We start from the raw sequence: 18,670 nt of genomic DNA on the forward strand, positions 1-18,670 counted from the left end.
GTGACCTCCATATCCCCATGTGTTTGCAAAACTCCTGGTGTCTAGGTAAGATACCAAGGCACGACCCAGCTACGGATTCCAATTAGCCTTCCAGTCCCCAGAAGCAAACGGCCACCCAACAAGCCCGATGCTCAGCTCCTGGCTTTCCTCCAGCTCCTTTTCCCGAGCCATCAATTCATCCACATCCCAATTCGTGTAGAGAAACTTCCCATTCAGGAACTTCGCTTCGGGGCTCGCGAGCCAGACGTTGAAGTCTCCGGGGAGAGAAACTATCGATAGAACCAGATGTCAGCAACCAACCCTCCAATTCCAAACCAGGAAGCCAAAAAAAAAAAAAAGACATACCATGATCCTCATACTTCAAGGCCTCAATACCCCCAGCTTCCCGGTTCATATCCGTATTCACAACGCCAGGCTGCGTATGATAGACCCTCCAACCTACTTCTTTCTTATCGAAGCCGAGCATATCCCATACCCTGAAAGCAGACCACTTACCCACGATGTACGCAGCGAAATAAGGACCGAAATTCAAGTGCGCGGCGTTGGAGCTCACGTTGACTACCACCGCGTTATCAGCCGCATAGCGAGTAAAGGCCTGGGCGACGTGAAGGGCACCGAGGAGATTGATGTTCACAGCGTGGATAAAGGGCTCTGGGTCCACGGTCGCGACGCCATCGTGAGGACCAGTCACTGCAGCGTTGGAGATTAGAACGTCGATTTTCGAAGAGGTGGTCGAGAGCGAAGTATCGAACTTCTCGAATGCATCGTCGACTTCAACTTTCTTGGTCACGTCCGCGGAAGAAACGAAAACCTTGGTCTCCGGAAACTCATTCTCAATGCTCTCCTTTGTGTCTTGTAACGGTTGAAGGCGTCTTCCGAGGAGCGCGATATTCGAAGCTCCCGCCGCGGCGAAAGATCGCGCTGTTTGGGCGCCGATGCCGGTACCGCCGCCGGTGATGAGGATGGTCTTGCCAGCCGCAGAGAGGGAGGGCTTTGTAGGCGAGATGGAGGGGTAGGTAGTCGAGTGCCAGGTTTGTGTTGCGGAGGGGAAGGGGCGGTTTTGGGTCTGTTGCTCTGTCATTCTAGCGCCGAGTTTTATAGATTGGTTGGGAAATTATGTTTTGGGAGACTGCAACTGATATGCTTGATGAGGAACATGGCATAAGTTGAGGGCCGGCCTGGCTTTATATGTTGGAATATGGTGCGCGGGGTTGTTCAATTTGTGGTGTTGTTGACGGGAGGAATTGAAGCTCTACAAAATGTTCCGCTCCGTCGGCGCTCGACAGTTTTTTAACCATGTCCTACAATTTGTTGCTACGTTTGGCATCCTAGTGCACATGCATTGCTCTCCTATACATACTTTAACGTATCTATATTTTTCGGAATATAGCAGCTATGAAAGAAGTACACTCCTTGGGCACGCTAACCAGTAACTACCTTATATTGACCGACGCGATCTTGGCTGTGATACCCCCCGACCTAATACTAATAGATCTTGGAGATAAATGTCTACTAGTATCAATGCTAAGACTCGATTGTTTTACGACGCTTTGTTCGAACTTGTTTGAGCTGTCCCTAAAATCCCTCTAGCCCTAGGCTCGCTGAAGCCTCAGAAAATACTAAGTAGTTCAGAAATGTTGCCACGGTACAATCCCTGCAGGGTTCCTTCAATAGGTGGCCTAATCCCACCTCTCAATATCTCGCATTATCCAAGCGGTTCAACGCTGGGACAGGATCGGTAAGCAATCGAACCGCGGGTATGCTAGCAAAACTAGGGCTTACCTACGGTATCGTTGCTGACAAATGCGTTCAGCGCCTTCAATATCCTCCTGCCCTGCATATTGTACCACTCCGACAAGCTTCAGAGCAATCAGAATTGAGATGGAGAAAATCATGCAATCTGAAAGTGTTCTGCGCTGTGGGCTTTGCAATAAACCCTTTGACAGGCGTGAGTGCTTCTACCCACCCCCGCGCCTTCCCTGCTAACACTCCTTGGCTGCAATAGCTTCGACGCTGAAAAGGCACGGATACTACTGCCGTTCTCGCGAGATCGAACCTTCATCCTCTTCAAAGCCAAGGTCATGTACTTCCTGCGCGAAGAGAAAGGCCCGATGTGACCAGCGGCGACCTGGATGTTCGCGGTGTTCAGCAAAGGGAATTGAGTGTCAGTATCCAACGTCGACATCTGCGGTTGCGAGTCAGCAGAGGGCCAGGACACGAATCAATACGTCTCCACTAGTGACAAGCTCCGAGTCTGGTACTGGATCAGCTCAAGAGATTGACAACCTTCATAATGAGACGCTCGATACAGCACCGGCTATGCCAGTATCAGACTCATACGAAGACACATTTGACGTTCCGGGGCTTGGAGGTGGAGTTGACGATTTCATCAATATCAACTGGCCAGACCCAAATCTCGACGCAGTGAACTTCGGCGAATTTGACTTCCTAGATCCTGTACCCAACCTGCAGGCTAGCAAGACTACTGAGTATCACTACCTACCAACACCCACTCCTCATATTTCCCTCTCAATTCCCGCTCTACCACGACTTATAACCCGCCGACCAAGTGAGAGCCCCGGGAAGAAAAGAACGGCCAGCCTGATACTGCACACGCTCAAGTCGTATCTCTTGATGCTGATGCGGGATAATAATTCGCTTCCACCGTTCATCCATCCGAGTCCGATTCGAGACCAGGATAGCAATGATACTGTTTACGATCCTTTAGGGACATGTCTAACCCTCCTTAAATCATTCAATAACATATCCAAGGACAAAAGCCGGAAGGGATTTTGGAACAATGTACGAAGTGAGTGCGAGCGCATGATGAGCTGGAGCGACGAGAGCCACCAGGACACTCAAGCTCTGTCTTCGGCCCGCTGGAGCCTTCTCAGCGCAATGCAGGCACTTTCAATATATGTGGTCGTTCGACTTGATGAGGGCGAGACGGAAGGAAATAATGTTGATTTCTTGTTGTTAGGGGCTGTTACTGTGAGTTTGCTTCTCTCATTCTTCTTTTTATTTTACATGGACAATTGGTGTGTACTAATAAAATCCGAACCATAACAGGTAATAGCAAAACACCTCAGCAGAATCGAGAGACCAGAAAACAGAAGAGACCAAGGGCTATACGAGAGTTATAATATTACCAACATAACTTGGCAAAAGTGGCTATTCGAGGAGTCGAGACGAAGGTAAATGCCCCCTCCCCTGTCCAAATCCATATACTATAAGCAAAAGTGCTCACATTTTCCAAGGCTAGCAGTTATATATCAAATACTAAAAATGCTCATCTACTTCGAACCCGCAGCGAAATGTGATCTGCCAGCAGACCTACTCCTCGCACCACTACCGGCAAATAAATTGCTCTGGGAAGCCAGCAGCGAGGAATCATGGAAGGCCAGAGCGCAGGGAGAGCCAGAGGTGCATCGCACGGCCTTTGGTCTGGCTACGAATGGCGAGTTGGTCAAATTGAATTCAAGCAAAGGTAGGGGTGAAATGGGTCACAGGGATACGATGCTTTCCCATATGGCATTGGATACGATGACCGTGTCTAGGAGCGCGACGGGTTGGGAGGAGTGGTGCTCTGGGATGGATGGGCTTGGCGGACTCATTATGCTCGTTGCTTCTCTAGTGGCATAGGGCCAGAAAAGATAAGTCTGAAGGTATAACCGTGATTAAAAAGCGCGGGGTCTGGGAGAGCCAGTACTCTAGAATGAATGGGTCTGAAGGGCTCGCCATGGTTGTCGTTTCTCTGGTGGCGTAGCATTCTCAGCCGTCAACGCTGTCCCTAGGATCATCCGTAAACCTCGACCACCCTTTCTCTAACTGTTTCTTCAACAGCTTCCCTGCACTTGTATCCCGAATTCTTTTCGCGTCCCACATGACATATCCCCAGCTACGACAGGGCCTAGGACAATAATATCCATACATGTTGCTGTATTTCTCATTCCACATCTGCGTCCAGGCAAGCGGCGGGTACAGCACCCGTTCTGCGTCTGTGAGTTCGTCTTCCGCAAATGGAAGCGGATCGCGCCGCTTCTGCTTTAGATCTCGCTCTATAGGGTGCTCGCGACGCCCCTGGTTTTGAGGCGTCATGCCCATGGCATCCTCGATATCCCCGTCGAACCAGTAAGCTTAGCATTTCCACGGCTTCGAATTCGCATTCAGGCCGCTCCCATGCGGGAAGTTGGCAATGGCTATGACCAAACAGGTTGCAAAAAAGCTGGAAGCGGTACAAAGCACGCACTATACGTAGCTCCTCTGTCGCACTAAACAGATCAAGGCTTCTCGGCGTCTCGGCCTGCTCTGCGAGATTATCGAGTGCCCAGGATGCATATCGTTGGACGAAAGGTGTGACGATTGTGCGATAGAAGTTTACTATTTCAAGAATTTCGTTTCCTGCGAGGGTGTCATTTACTTTTGGCGGGTTTGACTGGGATCGGCGCGTCTTGTAATCGTCTAGGACTTGCATGATAGTTGACCTAGTTCGAGTGTCAAGAAAGTCATGACGACTGGACTGATGAACAACATATACGTCGATAAAGATGGGTCATAAAGTGGTTTCTAGGGAGTTGCTAAGTATATAACAACGATCGAGAAGATACTGCTGGTATTAAACTGAGGATGCATGGATCAGAGCTTTCAGACCTCCAAACTCCGATTTTGGAAAGTAATCTTTTCATCGTTCAGAATTGTCCTCCACAATGAGCTTGATGGTGCAATAAAGAGTCAAGCGTTGCAAAAGGAGATAGATGGTGGTTTCGCGGACATGGCCGTCGCAGGCAACTGAAGCAAGTGCTGTGGGCCCCAACACAGGCGATTAGGTGAGCTAATAAATTAGTCTAGACAGGACGCATGAAGGGTCTCTCGGATTCTCATAGATTGTCAAGAGAAGAAGAGTGATTCGAGGTTAGGTTGTTGACTCGGCTGGGTAGTTTGACTTCACGACTTGGTACTGCTAAACGCCGTCATTACATGACAACCTCCCCCCCCTCCCCTGATAAACGGAATTCTCATCTCGAATCATATTCAGTAGCAAGATCCATGGCGTGCCTCATTAATCTGAGGCTTGCCGTGGAGAGCCATCTGCAGCGAGCAGAGCTCGCTATCAGGTGGGGTGAAATCATTCCAAGCACATGGGGATATGGAGATCACACTAACTCGGCCCATTTAAATTGATTATACCAAGGCCCTAATGCTAGCACACTGAGTAATTTGAGTTGAGCAATGTGGGTTTGAGAAGTATGTAGTTTATTTAAACATGAAGGTCCAAATTAACTATATACTACTGAATTCCTTACAACGTCGATAACGCCTCAGAAGCGTAAGGTCGAAAAGCTTCGACATGTTGTTTATGAGCCCTCCATTCTTTGTGGCCTACAGAAATAACATGATGGTAAGTTGAACCAGGAGCAAGGTCGACGTCTTCTGTATAAAGCTAAATAGAACATAAATGGTATCTTGAAACAAATTAATTCGTGATATACGCCGTACACCTCCCTTATTCTGAGTCAGAACTTTCCTCATCGCTCGAGTCACTGGCATCGCTCATGGCGCTACTGGCACCCTCTCGCTCGACGACAGGAGTCTCTGGAATAACATCGTCTGAGCCCTCAACCTTCACCGTCTTTGGGTTGTCTTCATCGTCCGAGCCGTCCGAGCTCGAGTCGTCTGAGTCGGAGTCGGAGTCTGAGTTGGTGCTCGAGCCTGTTTCAGAGCCTGATTCAGAGGGTGCTGTCTCTTGCTCCTTCTTTATCGTTGGCATTGGAGGTTCCTTTTCGGCCTTGGCATCAGACTCGGACTCCTCTTCAGAGTCTGACGTTGTGCTGTACTCCTCACTGTCAGAGCTAGACCCATCACTAGATTCAGCATTGTTCTGCTGTTTCAATGGACTTGAGGCGGCCGGTGTGGGGTTCTTTGCTTCCTTGTCCGCTTCGAGACCTGGCGCGTCCGAGTCATCATCGCCTGGTCTTACCCAAGCATCGCTCCGACGACCCTTGGGTTGTTGGGCGGACGAGGGAGTCGCGCTCCGAGATACTGATCGAGAGTTCGCTCGGGAGTTTACTTGCGAGCCAGGCAGAGAGGTCATAGTGGTCTTGACTCCGCGCCACTTATCCGCACATTGCTGTCTTGACCGAATGTGCTTCATGCTTGTGCTGATTTGACCCCATGAGATAAGCGACTCATCCATTTCATAGATATTCGCGCCAACATCGTACCCCTGTTCACCCAGCCTAGACCAAGCACCACGCAAAGCTGTCTTCATCAAGTCGAACTCCGCATCTGACCAAGGACCAGTATTCATAGTGTCCCGGTGCTCAAGGCGATTCTTGAATCGTTGAACAACGTCGTCTGCGCTTCTGCCAATTTCATCGGCTATCCGGGCCCATTTCGGCCCATGCTGTTTATAGAGCGCCACAAGCTCGTCTTCCTGCTCGGCCGTCCATTGATGAGACTTCTGACCAGATGCTTGGAAGTGACGCTTCATAAACCTGTAGACAGACCTCTTGTCTCGATTCGGCAAGATCGCGCGCACTTGGTTCCAAAAACTTCGTTTCGTAATTCCATTGACGCTGGGAAATTGCCCCTCGAATCCATGTTGAACCATAAGGTCGAATGTCGCCAGGCTGCATCCATTCCCATTGCAAAACCGGACCTTGAAATCCTCCAAAGCTTCAACCTCTGGGGGTTGGAACGCACCCGTTGCACCTCTCGCGTTCGAGGTTCCATTCGCCCGCTTTAGCCGCCCCTTTGTCTGAGAGTCACCGGTACTCAGCGCAGGTGATGGTGACATTTGGGAATTGTTTCGAAGCGACGCCGAATGTGCCCGTTTCAACGGGGTGCCCTGCGGACTCGAGCTCTTCTTCTTCTTCTTTTGTTTATTCTTCTCCACCTTGCGATTCGGTGTTGATCCATCTTTTGTCATCAGTTCTTCGACTAACTTCTTGCGCTTGACTGGCTTGGGATCTTGTTCCGACGACGCTGCGGCTACGGGGCTTGCGTCGCTCTGCGAAGACTTCCGCTTGCGCTTTGAGGATGAATCGTGCGCTTCTGATTTCGAACTCTTGGCGGTTTTCGGAGATTCTGGTTGTGTTTCTGGAATATGAGGGTCTTCGTCGCTATCTGCCGTGAAACCGTCGACGTCAGTTGCTGGTCTAAAGGAATCGAAGTCAGGAGCGCGCGCGAGCGCTCATCTGCTGGTTTACTCACCGAATTCTCTATCTTGGGCTACCTGAGATGATGCTTGGCCCATTTTCATGGCTTGAAAAGCTGTGCCAGACAGCGGGGGTAGCACAATGATTGCGGGGGAGAAAGTGAGTGTGTTGCTTGACGGACGATGAAAAAAAGTTGCGAGTGGCTGGGCGGCCGCGGGAGCTTTCCGCGACATCTCGAGTTCAGTCTTGACAGTCTACGACTAATGCGGAGTAATATTTTTGATTGAGAACAAAAGAAGGCAGTGAATGTAAATGGTACTGTAATTTTCATTATGATTATCATGAATCTATTTTCATTTCCCGTAATATCCTCGTCACCAATTTCCTCTGGTCCGCGGGGTTAAGGTTATGTTCATCAATCGTGGTGAGACACCGTCCGATCGCTACCGTAGCTTGAACAGCATCATCCTCGCTATTTGAGCAGTCCACCCAGACCTTTCCGTTCCTTCCTACCGCGATCTCGAATCCGCCCGCCTTTTCCAGCTTCTTGCCTAGCTCGTCTAGTACGACTAAGCCTGCAACGCCATCTTGTGACTCCGACGACGAAGAGCTCGCCCTAATCAGCCTAGCAGCCATCCCCGTAGAAACATCAAATACCATTCCATTATTCAATGGCCCCAGACCTCCCGGCTCAGCTTTCCCAGTCGCGGGGTTAACGCATGTGAGTTCTACCTCCGCGCCGGGTCCCAGACCGGTCGACAGCACGCGAGCGTACACCAGATCGCCTTGCCTTAACATCGGTCTTGTCTTTTTCGTCGCGCCTTCAAATGATAATTGTCCGAGAAGCGCATGAGGCGACTGTGGTGTAATCATGCAGTGGAAGTAATCGGCGCTTGAGTGGTGCACCTGCGCGATCACCAGGTCGTTCGAGGTGGGGACATAGCGGCGGTTCGAGGAAGATAGTATGGAGACGGCATTTCGCTTGTTGTCTGTAGAGAGGATTCCCGATTGTGTGGCGCTCAGGACATGGGTTGAGGTTTTGGACGACGGCGGTTGCGAAAGAAGGCGGAGGCCTGGTCCTAGTCGTAGCGGCGCTGAGCTGTTGGGTAGATATTCGGACGGCACTTCGTCGCCGGGGAGGAGTATTAAAGGTGATGACATTGTGATATGTGGCTTTGACCGCAGTCAATGGCTAGAAGTGAGGATGGAGGAGAAAACCGGAAATCTACTAACGGCCTTTCAGTTTGAAAAAGTGATGTAGCTTATCGGATACAGGTCATGTGATCAGGCACTGCTCGGATCTCCGTCGGTGCAACCAACACTGACGAGATAATGAATATGTCCAAGTTGAATGTAGAGTAGCTAATAGAAGTACTAGCTGTCAATGCAAGAATCTCGCAGCCAAACCTCGTAGCCAGAGTCCACCACGTGGTGGCCGCAGTTGCAGAATGTTCCTGGCATTGCCACAATTTTATCGATAAGGCGCCACAGTGGCTGATCGGGCCAAACCAAAAACTTTTTTCAGGCCGAACAGGATTGGATCGACTGAATCTACTCGCATTTCTGAAGCGTCCTTGTCCTTCCCCTCCACTCCCTCATCCTCCCTCAACCCTCTATTTTCCCTCTCTCTCTACAATCTCTTTTTATTTCAAAATGAGTGAAACAAACGGTGCCGGCGAGCGATTCGCCATCGGTATTTCCTTCGGCAACTCCTCCAGCTCCATTGCCCGCATCAGCAGCGTATGTGTCTCCGCTAGTCTGCGCCATCGGCTATGTGCAAAGGAAATTTTCTAACTTGACTCGATGTATAGGAAGGCAAGGCTGAAGTTATCGCCAACGAAGAAGGAGGTTTGTGCACCCGATCTCTATACTCGCTCAAGTCCCTGTTTTTTGCTCGCCGCACACAATCTGGATCCAAGACTTACGCCGCTTCTAGACCGTCAAATTCCTTCTATCCTTTCATACATCGGTGGAGAGCAATATCACGGCACCCAGGCTAAGGCCCAGCTCATCCGCAACCCCGGAAACACCGTCGCATACTTCAGAGATTACCTTGGCAAGGAGTAAGCCACAGCCCTGGATCACCTTGAGAGACACTTGCTAAAGGACCCTCGCAGCTTCAAGTCAATAGATCCCACCCCATGCCACAACTCCGCCCACCCCATCCAGACCGACTCGACTGTTGCATTCTCTATCCGTGATTCCGAGAGCGAGACCCCCAACACCGTCACTGTTTCCGAGATCACCACCCGCCACCTTCTCCGTCTGAAGCAGTCTGCCACCGACTACCTTGGTAAGGAAGTCAACGCTGCTGTCATCACCGTCCCTACCGACTTTAACGATGCCCAGCGCGAGGCCCTGACAGCCGCTGCCAAGGCTGCTGGCATTGAGGTTCTCCAGCTCATCCACGAGCCCGTCGCTGCTGCTCTTGCTTACGACGCCCGACCCGAGTCTGTTGTTACGGATAAGCTTGTCGTTGTCGCTGACTTGGGTGGCAACCGCTCCGATGTTGCTGTTATCTCTACCCGCGGTGGCATGTACACCATCCTCGCTACCGCTCACGACTACGAGCTTGGCGGATCTACCCTTGACAAGATTGTCATGGACCACTTCGCCAAGGAGTTCATCAAGAAGCACAAGACCGACCCCCGCGAGAACGCCCGTGGCCTCGCTAAGCTGAAGGCCGAGGGTGAGGCTACAAGAAAGGCTCTCAGCTTGGGTACCAACGCTACCCTGAGCATCGAGTCTCTCGCCGACGGCATCGACTACGGCTCGACCATCAACCGTACCCGCTACGAGCTCCTTTCCAACAAGGTCTTCGCCCAGTTCACTGGCCTCATCGAGCAGGTTATCAAGAAGGCCGATCTTGACGTCCTCGATATCGACGAGGTCGTCTTCTCCGGCGGTGTCTCGCACACCCCCAAGATCGCCCAGATCGCCCGCAGCATCTTCCCCGAGAAGACCAAGATTCTCGCTCCCTCCGTCGAGACCACCGCCATCAACCCCTCCGAGCTCGCCGTCCGCGGTGCCGCCATCCAAGCGTCTCTCATCCAGGAATTCGACACCGAGGACATCGAGCAGTCCATCCACCCCATGGTCACCGCCACTCCTCACCTCAACAACGCCATCGGCGTTGAGTTCTCCTCCGGCGACGCTGTCGAGTTCTCTCCTCTCTTGAACACCCAGACTGCCCTCCCTGCCCGCCGCGTCGCGCAGTATAACGCCCCCAAGGAAGGCGGCGACGTCCTCATCCGTGTCGTCGAGGGTGCTCGTGAGATCAAGGTCACAAAGCCCGAGCCCAAGCCCAAGGAAGAGAAGAAGCCCAAAGCTGAGGATGAGGATGAGGACGACTCTGACTTCGACGACTCCGATGATGAAGAGGACGAGACCCGCGAGATCGTCTGGAAGACCCAGAACCCCATCGCCGAGCTCGCGGTCAAGGGCGTCAAGGCCAACGGCAAGGTCGAGCTCATGGTCCACATCAACGCCGACCTCGGTCTGCAGATCACCGCTCGGGAAGTCGGTGGGCAGAGCGCTGTCCGCGGTGCCGTTGAGTCGCCATAGACGTTGGACGTGCATGCGAAGTCGAAAATCTGAATGTCATTTTTCTTATTTAGATTATTAATGATCTTTTCCTTGCTCCTCCTTCCTCTTATCACCAACCTAGTTTTGATTACTTCTGAAGACCTGAGCTTACACGCATACATCAAGAGTTTTTGCTTTCCGGGGTATTGAAACGGTGAGCAGGGGAGGTACATGCTTGACGATGAATGTATGAACGAAGACTCTGCAGCAAAAAGTATATAGAGTATCTTGCGCAAAATAGAACGCGATAGATTGGGTACTTCTCCTTCACTTGAGCTCGTAGTACACAGGAGCGTCATTTGGACTAGCAGTCATCAAGACTTGGTCTGGCATAGCCTTCGCCATGCCCCTTATTTCTGGCCTGAGTTCTACTCAGCTTGTTACAACCTGCCTATGCTTATTCCTATTCTTCGAACGAGAAATAACCAGAAGATAGAAATTAATTTTTTAAGTATCACATTATATTACATATATCCCTTCAACGGCAACATCAAAGGCAGCAGACATTAAAGATAAAGTAACTGTAACCAATAAGGTAGGTAGGTAGTCGATAATTCGTAAGATGCATGTCATCATGAAAGATCCAACATGAATCACAAACAAACTCGAGGGAATCGCGCGGCTGGCCCAAAGGCAAAGGCAAAGTCGAGGCCAAAGCAGCCGGATTCTAGATAAAAACAGCACTGGTATATGGTAGGGAGCGTATGCATGCACTGGGGGCGCAGATGCAGATGCAGTTTGTTGGCGCGAGCGAGCGTACAGTCAGTCGTATTTGACCAGGCGGGTTGGAGTGTTCGATGATTTGCGATACTTATTGGAAGGCGTATATATTGGTTGACCGGGTGGGCTGACTCAGGGTCGCGTTGCGAAGATGGTAGAGGATAACCCCTGAGAATGATATCTTGTCTTTGGTCGTGCGTGAGTTTGTCGGCGTTCTCATATTATAGCATGCTTTGCGTATATGCATGCGCGATTATTATTGAGGTGCCGATCGGTCGTTATATAGGGAGCCACCAGAGGCTTAAGGAGCAACTTCCTTGTTGCGCTCTGCGTCTGCTTGACGAGCGGAAAAGAAGCCGCGGCGGCGCTGCTTACGACCGCTGTATCCGGTGTCCTTCCGGCTGACCGACCCACCGAGGCAATAAGTGATGCATGCGAGCAACCAACAAGCGACGGCGGTCCACAGGAACGCGAAGGCCTTGACGCCGAGGCTAGCGTCCTGGTTGTTGGAGTTGAAGTGGTTGCGACCCTGGACGAAGACGGCACTGGATGATGTTAGTGTTGTATTGCGCGGTGTGACCGGATTCAACATACGTGATAAGACAGGCAACGATGGTCTGGAAAGTCAAAGCGAGCCATGCCAGGAACGCAGAGATGTAGCTTCCGATGCGCGTGCACATGGCAATCAGTCCCGTGAAGAGGGATAAGACACCAAAGAAGAGAGCAATGATCTCGAAGGGCCATGAGAAGCGAGAAGTCAGGAAGTAGTGGTTGGTACTGCGAGAATATGTTAGCACAAAGCGCGTCGCGGGCAAAGTGGTATATTGCAACTCACCCAATGAAGGCCTGGGGGATGTTCTCCTCGGTGCCAAAGTTGCGCTGGCTTGGGGGGTCAAAGGGGAAGTCGGGGTGCGAGTCACCGCACATGTTCCTCCCATTTACCACCGAGCACAGATTCCACCACGTCCATCGCGATTGTGCTGGAGCGCCAGGTATGGAGCTTGAGTCTACCTGGAGGAAATAGATCTGGTCGACTGGGTTGCTGTTCTTGACACCGGCCAGGAAGACAAGCCACATCAACAAAAGGGCACCGGCAGTGAAGAAAAGGCCGACGAAGCCCAGAGCAGCTCCTGCAGAGCGAACTTTGTTAGCAATCGCAGGTTGCGCGACGAAGACCATGAGAGCCAGAACGTACTGGAAAGCGGCATTGTGTAATCGCTGCTTTCTTGGAAAATTAAGAGTAATCCGAGACGACGGAGGGAGATAGTGCGACGAGGGGCAGATAATAATTGACTATCACGACCTCAAAAGGCAATCGAAATTCGGCACGATAGTCCGGAGTAGGTATTGGTATGCAGGGGTTGGAGGCTGGAGATGTTAGAGGAAGGCTGGAAGGAATGAAATGGTGAGGGATGTGGCTCAGGCTACCCTAATAAAGTACCCGGAGACTCCGGCCGCAGCAATTGGGCCCGCAGATGATGGATGATATAATGCTTGAGCAGCGAAAAGCATGACTGCGAGCTGGAGCTTCAGGGAGGTTTGCGCAGTGAAGCAAAAGTCTGCGCGATGATCTCGACGTCATAGTCCCTCGTCCCGTGCTCCGTATTGGGAATAGTCAGCCAGGCTATTCCCGATGTGGATGTCATCAGTCGATGTCCATGACGTTGGAACTTTGTCCAACTCAAATCAGCGCCTCCAGTCTCTGACGTTGCACCACCCAGCGCCCAATTTTCCAGCTCCAGTTCCTACGCTAAGCCGATCAACGTGGACCTCAAGCCTAACCCTACTCAAAGTTTTCTTTCTGCCTGGTTGGGTTCCCGCCGATCGCGTCACGGACCAGGCCAACGGCCAAAGGGACAACCAAGTCAGGAGACCGCGGCAACGGGCTTGGGGAACTCGGTCTCGACGAGATACCTCATCGCCTTCTTGTTTGGGTAGGATTCAACTGGAAATAGCTTGCCCTGAACCCCAGTTTTTGACAGTCTGGGGAAGATGGCGACTTGGGTTTATCCCACGGTTCCCCCAGAGCGCCTGGAGCAGGAGGCCGATGCAGCTCTGGTAGGTTTGCGCTACACCGCTCGGCAGTCGTATTTTATTATGGTAGTAATACTAAGTTGAAGCCTGTATAGGAACGAGAGCTAGAATGGCTGTTGCGCTCGTTGCAGGGTTCCCTTGCTTCCTTGAGAGAAGGTTTGCAAGAGTGCGCTGCGTTACTGGCACCCAAGGAGCCAGGTTCGACACTTGTCTTGTCATCGATGCGGTCTGAAAATGTCAAAGGCTTCGTGACAAGAGTGGGAACAAAGGTCGTGAAGGGTGTATGTACTTGCTTCCTACCTATATCGTGGCCCCATTTTCATTAACTCTCCGACAGGATATTCAGCTTCGCCTTACTTCTTTGAGCTCTCGAGGTGCACCTACAACCCGGCTGTGTCTATCAAATTCCCCCAGTGCGCCGGAGCTAGCCCTTGACCAGCTGGTCTCGGTCAGGGACTCTGTCCGCCAATGTTTGGACATAGTAGACGTGAGCACTTTTACTGGTGATCCGCTCAATGCGCAGTTCATCTATAGCCAACTTCATCTCCTTGGGGATACAATCGCCGAGGGCCGGCAGATGTTGAAGGGAGAAAGTGATGTCGTTCGAGGCAAATGGTGGGAGACGAGCGCACCCGACAATGTAAGACAGCCAAGCGCCCCTTGCTTACGACGGCTAACAGATCTAGATGTTCGACCCTCCTTTACCACCGCATTTATCCTTTCATTTGTCAATCGCGGACTCCGCCCTAGTCCTCTATCTTAGGACACTTGAATCCACAACACCGGCACACACTCCAACCGCTTTTGCGACGGACATCTCGTTGACCGGGTTCTCGATACGCGATCGTCTATTCGGCTCTAGTAAGCCTTCTCACGATGAAGCGGGTGATGTATTTTCCTGGAAAGGCGACGAGGTCAAAGTGAAGGAGAAGATACGAGTAGAAAGTCAAGATCCTAGTCTCATGGCGGTCATGGCCAAGCTGACGGCACTTCATCATGAGGTTGTCAAGTGCAAGACTGCCCTAAGACTCCTCATGGGTAATGACGACGATAGTGAGTCGTAGCGCTGCATATGTTCTACTGAGATTGCTCCTGGTCTAAGGTAAATAGAACTACGTCTATACATAATATCCAGGAGCTCCGCATCCGAATGTTCAGCCGCATAAGTAATTATGCTAATAGTTATGTAAGCTGTGCAAGGTTGACGGCCAATGGGACGAAACCAATTTCAATTTCTTGGCATTGATTTTCTCGAGCTCTCGATGTGGCGATTAGCTTTCTTGATCTCGTCCAGCTTTTAGCTCTCTCCTTCTCCTTCTCAGGGCATTGGAAGGCTGAGGATGCTGTCGCGGTCTTCCGCTTTACGGGCTACAAGGCCCAAGCCGTACAATCTCCGCGGTCCTATTCTACGCAAAGCATTCCACGCCGGTTCGCAACAGCTCCGAAGCAGTCCGCGATCTCGAACAACGCTCGCCGCATCAAATCGAGTCAACGCTTCGTCGTCGCCACGTAGTGGACAGCCTGAAGTAGTCGAATACGCTTCTGGTCATCACCTCATCGCTAAACGCCATGCTTCTTCCACTGCAGAAGAAACGCCCGAGCTCAAGGAAGATCCAGAAGATAAGCTCTACGCCTTGATTGACAAGATTACCACGACAGAGGCCGAAATTCTTGAGCTACTCGAAGAGCTTGACCTTACCGACGAGTATACTGGGACCGGCGCGTCCGATAACGGGAATTTTGTCGAAAGCTCGGGCGAAGCTGTCGACGACTATTATGAGGAGGATACGGCGGAGGAACGAGTCCAGCAGGCTAGAAGCCAATTCGGCGACACTTTACCCGAGGGTTACTTGAATGAAGAGGAAACGTTACTTTATACTCGATTATATGGCGAGCCCATTGTCATCCCTGAGGGAGCAGTTGAGGCGGAGGAAGAACAAGAATCGGACCAGCTTTTCCGCCAGGACGCGGGAGGAGAATGGGAGGAAGTTCCATACGAGGCCATTCAGCAGGAGGGGAAGGCTGATGAGCCAGTAGTCTATGATATGGAGACAGGGCCCTATGTTGAAGAAACCGCCGAGATGATTCGAACCCGCGAAGTCGCCGAGCAACTTGGTGCCGAAATTATGCTTGAGACTGCAGAAGAAGATTCTGAGGATGCCACGCCGCGTTTCCACCCGCGTACTTCAGCAGGGAAGTTTGGAACTGATCCCAGCACAATATACCCCCCGAAAGATACAGTAACAGAGCCTATTAGTGCCATCCTTTCAGATGCTTCGAATAAACATATTTCGGAGGCGGCTATAAAGGCTTTTGGCGGCAGGCAGCTCCCTCAATCTGCAAGGACGGCGCCCGCTCGCGCACAAGAGCCTCAGCAGGCCATTGGTCTCAGCGCGTCTCAGCGTTTCATGTCAGAGATGGAAGCCAATGCATACATGGCGGTTGTATATCCCGCGATGTATGCGTCAACTCTGAGTGTCTTGACTGAAGTTCGCAAGCGCTTGGGTTCGGACTGGCTTCGCCCTCTGATCTCACAAGAAGGAGGTCCGAATGTGTTGGATGCTGGTGCCGGCGGCGCCGGTATTCTGGCCTGGAGAGATGTTCTCCGTGCGGAGTACGAAGTCATGGTCTCTGGTCATTCCAAATCAGACCCCTACCCTCTAGGACGAGCAACCGTCCTCACAGGATCAGACCCTCTCCGCCATCGCGCCAGTGCGATGCTGGAAAACACAACGTTCCTCCCGCGACTACCAGACTATCTACACACCAGGGAAGCACCAACTGTTCACGACAAACGACCGCCACAGCGAAAGCAATTCGACCTCATTATCGCCCCTCACACTTTGATGAAATTTGACGAAGATTACGAACGCAAGGAATATGTTCAGAACCTCTGGCAACTCCTCAATCCCAACGGTGGTGTCCTGGTTCTCCTAGAAAAGGGCCACCAAAAGGGTTTCGAGTGCATTGCTGGAGCGCGCGAAATGCTCCTCAAGCGCCACATCGCCAGCCCCGGCTCAACAGAGTACGACGAGCTCACCGAAGCCGAAGGCGATAACACCAAGGTTCAGAAAGAGCCAGGCATGATCATCGCCCCTTGCACAAACCACGAGCGATGCCCGATGTACCAAGCCCACGGCCACTCCAAGAGCCGCAAAGACCTCTGCCACTTCGAGCAGCGCTACATCCGACCACCATTCCACCAGCGCATCGTCGGCGCCAAGGACCGCAACCACGAAGACCTGAAGTTCAGTTACGTCGCCGTCCAGCGCGGTGTCGACCTCCGCCAGACAGAGGGTATCGTCCAGGGCGAGGAAGCAACAGAAGCTGCATTTGAGGGTTACGAGGACATCGACGAAGTCGAAGCCAAGACTGAGCCTGAGACCTCTCCTGTAAAATTCCACCCGCTCTCTCTCCCCCGGATGGTCTACGAGCCTATGAAACGCCGCGGCCACGTCATCTTCGACATGTGCACTCCCTCCGGCAAAATCGAGCGCTGGACCGTCCCCCGTTCGTACAGCAAACAGGCCTTCAAGGACGCTCGCAAAGCATATTGGGGTGATCTGTGGGCTCTCGGAGCGAAAACCCGCATCTCCAGAAACCTGAAATTGGGTGATACTAAGGGTGAGAGCAAGAAGGAGCGCTTGGCTAAGCGCGCTGCTGAACGGAAAGAAATGGAGGAGGAAATGGAGGATGATCCTGCTTTGAGGCAGGTTTTGAAGAGGATGCCACCTCAATCCCCGACACGGAAGAAGGGCGAGAAGAAGGTTCCTAGTTGGAAGAAGCAGCTCGAGCAGCAGAAGTTTAGGCGGGACTCGAAGAAGTTTGTCCAGAGGAGTGCTCAGGAATGAGTGATCTTCGGTATGTTGGTTGAATATATGGTTGGACTTGGGATTGCATTGTAGGCGTCATTTGCAGTCTATGGACTGGCGGACATCTTTGGCCAAAATATGTACAATAGGCGTGACTGCCGCTGTAAAATAATATTATACCTTTATACCTCTTTCATCAATTGAGCTCTTCTCTCAAATCTCTCTGTCATTTCAATCTCCATCTTCAGACCTTGCGTGAAGAACCCTCCTGCTGCAAGCAACCTCTCGTCACAGGCAACGCAAAGGGGCGGGTTCATCAGTAACGATCCCCTGTGGTAGCTCAAGCCAGCGAAGTTCAAGGGCGTAAAGCCTGCGGTGACGTTCGAGGCCCGCAATGCTATTGCTGCTCTGGAGCGGTGGTGAGCAACTTGAGTGTTCGACGAGGACCGTGGACGATGTTGAAACCACCATCGTGACGCTCACGGTGGGTGACAACACCAACACGACCCATGTTACGACCACCAGTGACAAAAATGATAATGGCCGCCCGGGGTCAAAGATGCATCAGGCGGACGGTGAAAGCAGGGCATCAGTTTCAACAGCGAGCCTGGCAGCCATCCATCTCGGCCGTCTTCATACGCCAACAGCACCCCAATCACTGAAACGCCATGCTCTTCCTCAACTGTCTCTCCCTCTGGGTACTCTGCAACTCCAAGCGCTCAACCGCATACCTGAGCCGCTCCTTCTTCTGTACCAAGCGCCTATACTCAAGCGCTTTCGCCTCACTAACCTGCGCCAGAGCGCGGGGCGTGCTACTCCTCTGTTCCCTCGCAGATCCCGAGCTCGAACTCTGCCGCTCGGAGGAGTTAAGTCGACCCTCTTGCAGCTCGCATTTTGCGCGCAGCCCTTGTTCGCGGCGCGAGAGTTTCTCGACGTGGTTTGAGGCGAGCGAGAGGAGGTGCGCTATGCTGGGGGTGATTTCGCCGAGGAGGGATTGTTGCGCTTCGCGGATTGTGGGTTCGGGGAGGAGTTCGAAGTGCTGCCTTAAGGTATTAATGAGAGATTTTTGGGCTGAAGTGCAAGAGAGTTTGTGGTAGCTTACTCGGGTTGTCTGGAGGACCCTGGCCATTCGAGGAAAGTCATTGACGCCGTCGTCTAGGATTTGGATGGAGGAGTCGACAAGGTCGCAGCAGTTTTGGAGGGACGCGACCGAGGATGCGAGTGAGGAGGCCATTTTCGTTCCGTATGTTGTATATTATTGGTTCACGCTGTCCAGCAAAAAAAAAAAAAATAGAATTGATATCAACGGTAGTCGTATCTACAACTCAAGATACATTGTTTACACCGATGAGGGGATGTTTG

General features: G+C 51.8%; 10 protein-coding genes across 10 annotated transcripts; 3 read left to right on the forward strand and 7 right to left on the reverse strand.

The window, feature by feature from the left end:
* Positions 1-69: 69 nt before the first annotated feature.
* BDV14DRAFT_193372 (SDR family NAD(P)-dependent oxidoreductase) lies at positions 70-1,081 on the reverse strand (the record flags this gene model as incomplete). The annotated part of the gene is made up of 2 exons (XM_073771773.1): positions 70-269; positions 346-1,081. The coding sequence occupies 2 exons, from the start codon at positions 1,079-1,081 to the stop codon at positions 70-72; spliced, it is 936 nt and encodes a 311-aa protein (XP_073622889.1).
* An 800-nt stretch (positions 1,082-1,881) lies between these two features.
* Positions 1,882-3,642, forward strand: BDV14DRAFT_212080 (uncharacterized protein; the record flags this gene model as incomplete). Its single annotated transcript, XM_073776235.1, has 4 exons — positions 1,882-1,948; positions 2,270-2,991; positions 3,169-3,194; positions 3,258-3,642. 4 exons carry the CDS (start codon positions 1,882-1,884, stop codon positions 3,640-3,642), a joined length of 1,200 nt encoding a protein of 399 aa, XP_073622890.1.
* A 129-nt stretch (positions 3,643-3,771) lies between these two features.
* On the reverse strand, positions 3,772-4,104 carry BDV14DRAFT_205208 (uncharacterized protein; the record flags this gene model as incomplete). Its single annotated transcript, XM_073774684.1, has 1 exon — positions 3,772-4,104. One exon carries the CDS (start codon positions 4,102-4,104, stop codon positions 3,772-3,774), a length of 333 nt encoding a protein of 110 aa, XP_073622891.1.
* A 1,126-nt stretch (positions 4,105-5,230) lies between these two features.
* Positions 5,231-6,844, reverse strand: BDV14DRAFT_183696 (MYB DNA-binding domain protein). The gene has a single exon (XM_073770403.1). The coding sequence runs from the start codon at positions 6,794-6,796 to the stop codon at positions 5,504-5,506; it is 1,293 nt and encodes a 430-aa protein (XP_073622892.1). The 5' UTR covers positions 6,797-6,844; the 3' UTR covers positions 5,231-5,503.
* Positions 6,845-7,471: 627 nt separating this feature from the next.
* BDV14DRAFT_183698 (exosome non-catalytic core subunit RRP40) lies at positions 7,472-8,647 on the reverse strand. Its single transcript, XM_073770404.1, has one exon. It carries the CDS (start codon positions 8,316-8,318, stop codon positions 7,497-7,499), a length of 822 nt encoding a protein of 273 aa, XP_073622893.1. The 5' UTR covers positions 8,319-8,647; the 3' UTR covers positions 7,472-7,496.
* Positions 8,648-11,171, forward strand: BDV14DRAFT_183700 (ribosome-associated complex protein SSZ1). The gene is made up of 4 exons (XM_073770405.1): positions 8,648-8,897; positions 8,969-9,005; positions 9,094-9,220; positions 9,275-11,171. Exons 1-4 carry the CDS (start codon positions 8,811-8,813, stop codon positions 10,719-10,721), a joined length of 1,698 nt encoding a protein of 565 aa, XP_073622894.1. The 5' UTR covers positions 8,648-8,810; the 3' UTR covers positions 10,722-11,171.
* BDV14DRAFT_183701 (SUR7/PalI family protein) lies at positions 11,165-12,996 on the reverse strand. The gene is made up of 4 exons (XM_073770406.1): positions 12,658-12,996; positions 12,298-12,592; positions 12,057-12,239; positions 11,165-12,007 (listed from the first exon to the last, which is right to left on the reverse strand). The coding sequence occupies exons 1-4, from the start codon at positions 12,668-12,670 to the stop codon at positions 11,764-11,766; spliced, it is 735 nt and encodes a 244-aa protein (XP_073622895.1). The 5' UTR covers positions 12,671-12,996; the 3' UTR covers positions 11,165-11,763.
* Positions 12,657-12,996, reverse strand: BDV14DRAFT_183706 (uncharacterized protein). Its single transcript, XM_073770407.1, has 2 exons — positions 12,891-12,996; positions 12,657-12,830 (listed from the first exon to the last, which is right to left on the reverse strand). The coding sequence occupies exons 1-2, from the start codon at positions 12,972-12,974 to the stop codon at positions 12,759-12,761; spliced, it is 156 nt and encodes a 51-aa protein (XP_073622896.1). The 5' UTR covers positions 12,975-12,996; the 3' UTR covers positions 12,657-12,758.
* Positions 12,997-13,454: 458 nt separating this feature from the next.
* On the forward strand, positions 13,455-17,347 carry BDV14DRAFT_193378 (tRNA methyltransferase RSM22; the record flags this gene model as incomplete). Its single annotated transcript, XM_073771774.1, has 5 exons — positions 13,455-13,520; positions 13,592-13,777; positions 13,834-14,136; positions 14,183-14,441; positions 15,084-17,347. 5 exons carry the CDS (start codon positions 13,455-13,457, stop codon positions 17,345-17,347), a joined length of 3,078 nt encoding a protein of 1,025 aa, XP_073622897.1.
* A 530-nt stretch (positions 17,348-17,877) lies between these two features.
* BDV14DRAFT_154598 (DASH complex subunit SPC19) lies at positions 17,878-18,643 on the reverse strand. The gene is made up of 2 exons (XM_073766653.1): positions 18,411-18,643; positions 17,878-18,347 (listed from the first exon to the last, which is right to left on the reverse strand). Exons 1-2 carry the CDS (start codon positions 18,540-18,542, stop codon positions 17,964-17,966), a joined length of 516 nt encoding a protein of 171 aa, XP_073622898.1. The 5' UTR covers positions 18,543-18,643; the 3' UTR covers positions 17,878-17,963.
* Positions 18,644-18,670: the final 27 nt, after the last annotated feature.

Source organism: Aspergillus stella-maris (assembly GCF_047715825.1).
Source record: "Aspergillus stella-maris strain CBS 113639 unplaced genomic scaffold BDV14scaffold_90, whole genome shotgun sequence".
Taxonomy (NCBI): Eukaryota; Fungi; Ascomycota; class Eurotiomycetes; order Eurotiales; family Aspergillaceae; genus Aspergillus; species Aspergillus stella-maris.

Bases quoted from the DNA above. Each gene is read 5' to 3' on its own strand.
- BDV14DRAFT_183701 (XM_073770406.1), bottom strand. The intron at 12,240-12,297 runs GTGAGTTGCAAT...ATATTCTCGCAG, and splicing joins ATCCCCCAGGCCTTCATTGG to TACCAACCACTACTTCCTGA. The intron at 12,008-12,056 runs GTATGTTGAATC...AACATCATCCAG, and splicing joins ATCGTTGCCTGTCTTATCAC to TGCCGTCTTCGTCCAGGGTC.
- BDV14DRAFT_154598 (XM_073766653.1), bottom strand. From the start codon at position 18,542: ATGGCCTCCTCACTCGCATCCTCGGTCGCGTCCCTCCAAAACTGCTGC. The intron at 18,348-18,410 runs GTAAGCTACCAC...ACCTTAAGGCAG, and splicing joins GGGTCCTCCAGACAACCCGA to CACTTCGAACTCCTCCCCGA.
- BDV14DRAFT_183706 (XM_073770407.1), bottom strand. From the start codon at position 12,974: ATGCTTTTCGCTGCTCAAGCATTATATCATCCATCATCTGCGGGCCCA. The intron at 12,831-12,890 runs GTAGCCTGAGCC...TAACATCTCCAG, and splicing joins TCTCCGGGTACTTTATTAGG to CCTCCAACCCCTGCATACCA.
- BDV14DRAFT_183700 (XM_073770405.1), top strand. From the start codon at position 8,811: ATGAGTGAAACAAACGGTGCCGGCGAGCGATTCGCCATCGGTATTTCC. The intron at 9,006-9,093 runs GTTTGTGCACCC...CGCCGCTTCTAG, and splicing joins TATCGCCAACGAAGAAGGAG to ACCGTCAAATTCCTTCTATC. The intron at 9,221-9,274 runs GTAAGCCACAGC...GGACCCTCGCAG, and splicing joins AGAGATTACCTTGGCAAGGA to CTTCAAGTCAATAGATCCCA.
- BDV14DRAFT_183696 (XM_073770403.1), bottom strand. From the start codon at position 6,796: ATGTCACCATCACCTGCGCTGAGTACCGGTGACTCTCAGACAAAGGGG.
- BDV14DRAFT_183698 (XM_073770404.1), bottom strand. From the start codon at position 8,318: ATGTCATCACCTTTAATACTCCTCCCCGGCGACGAAGTGCCGTCCGAA.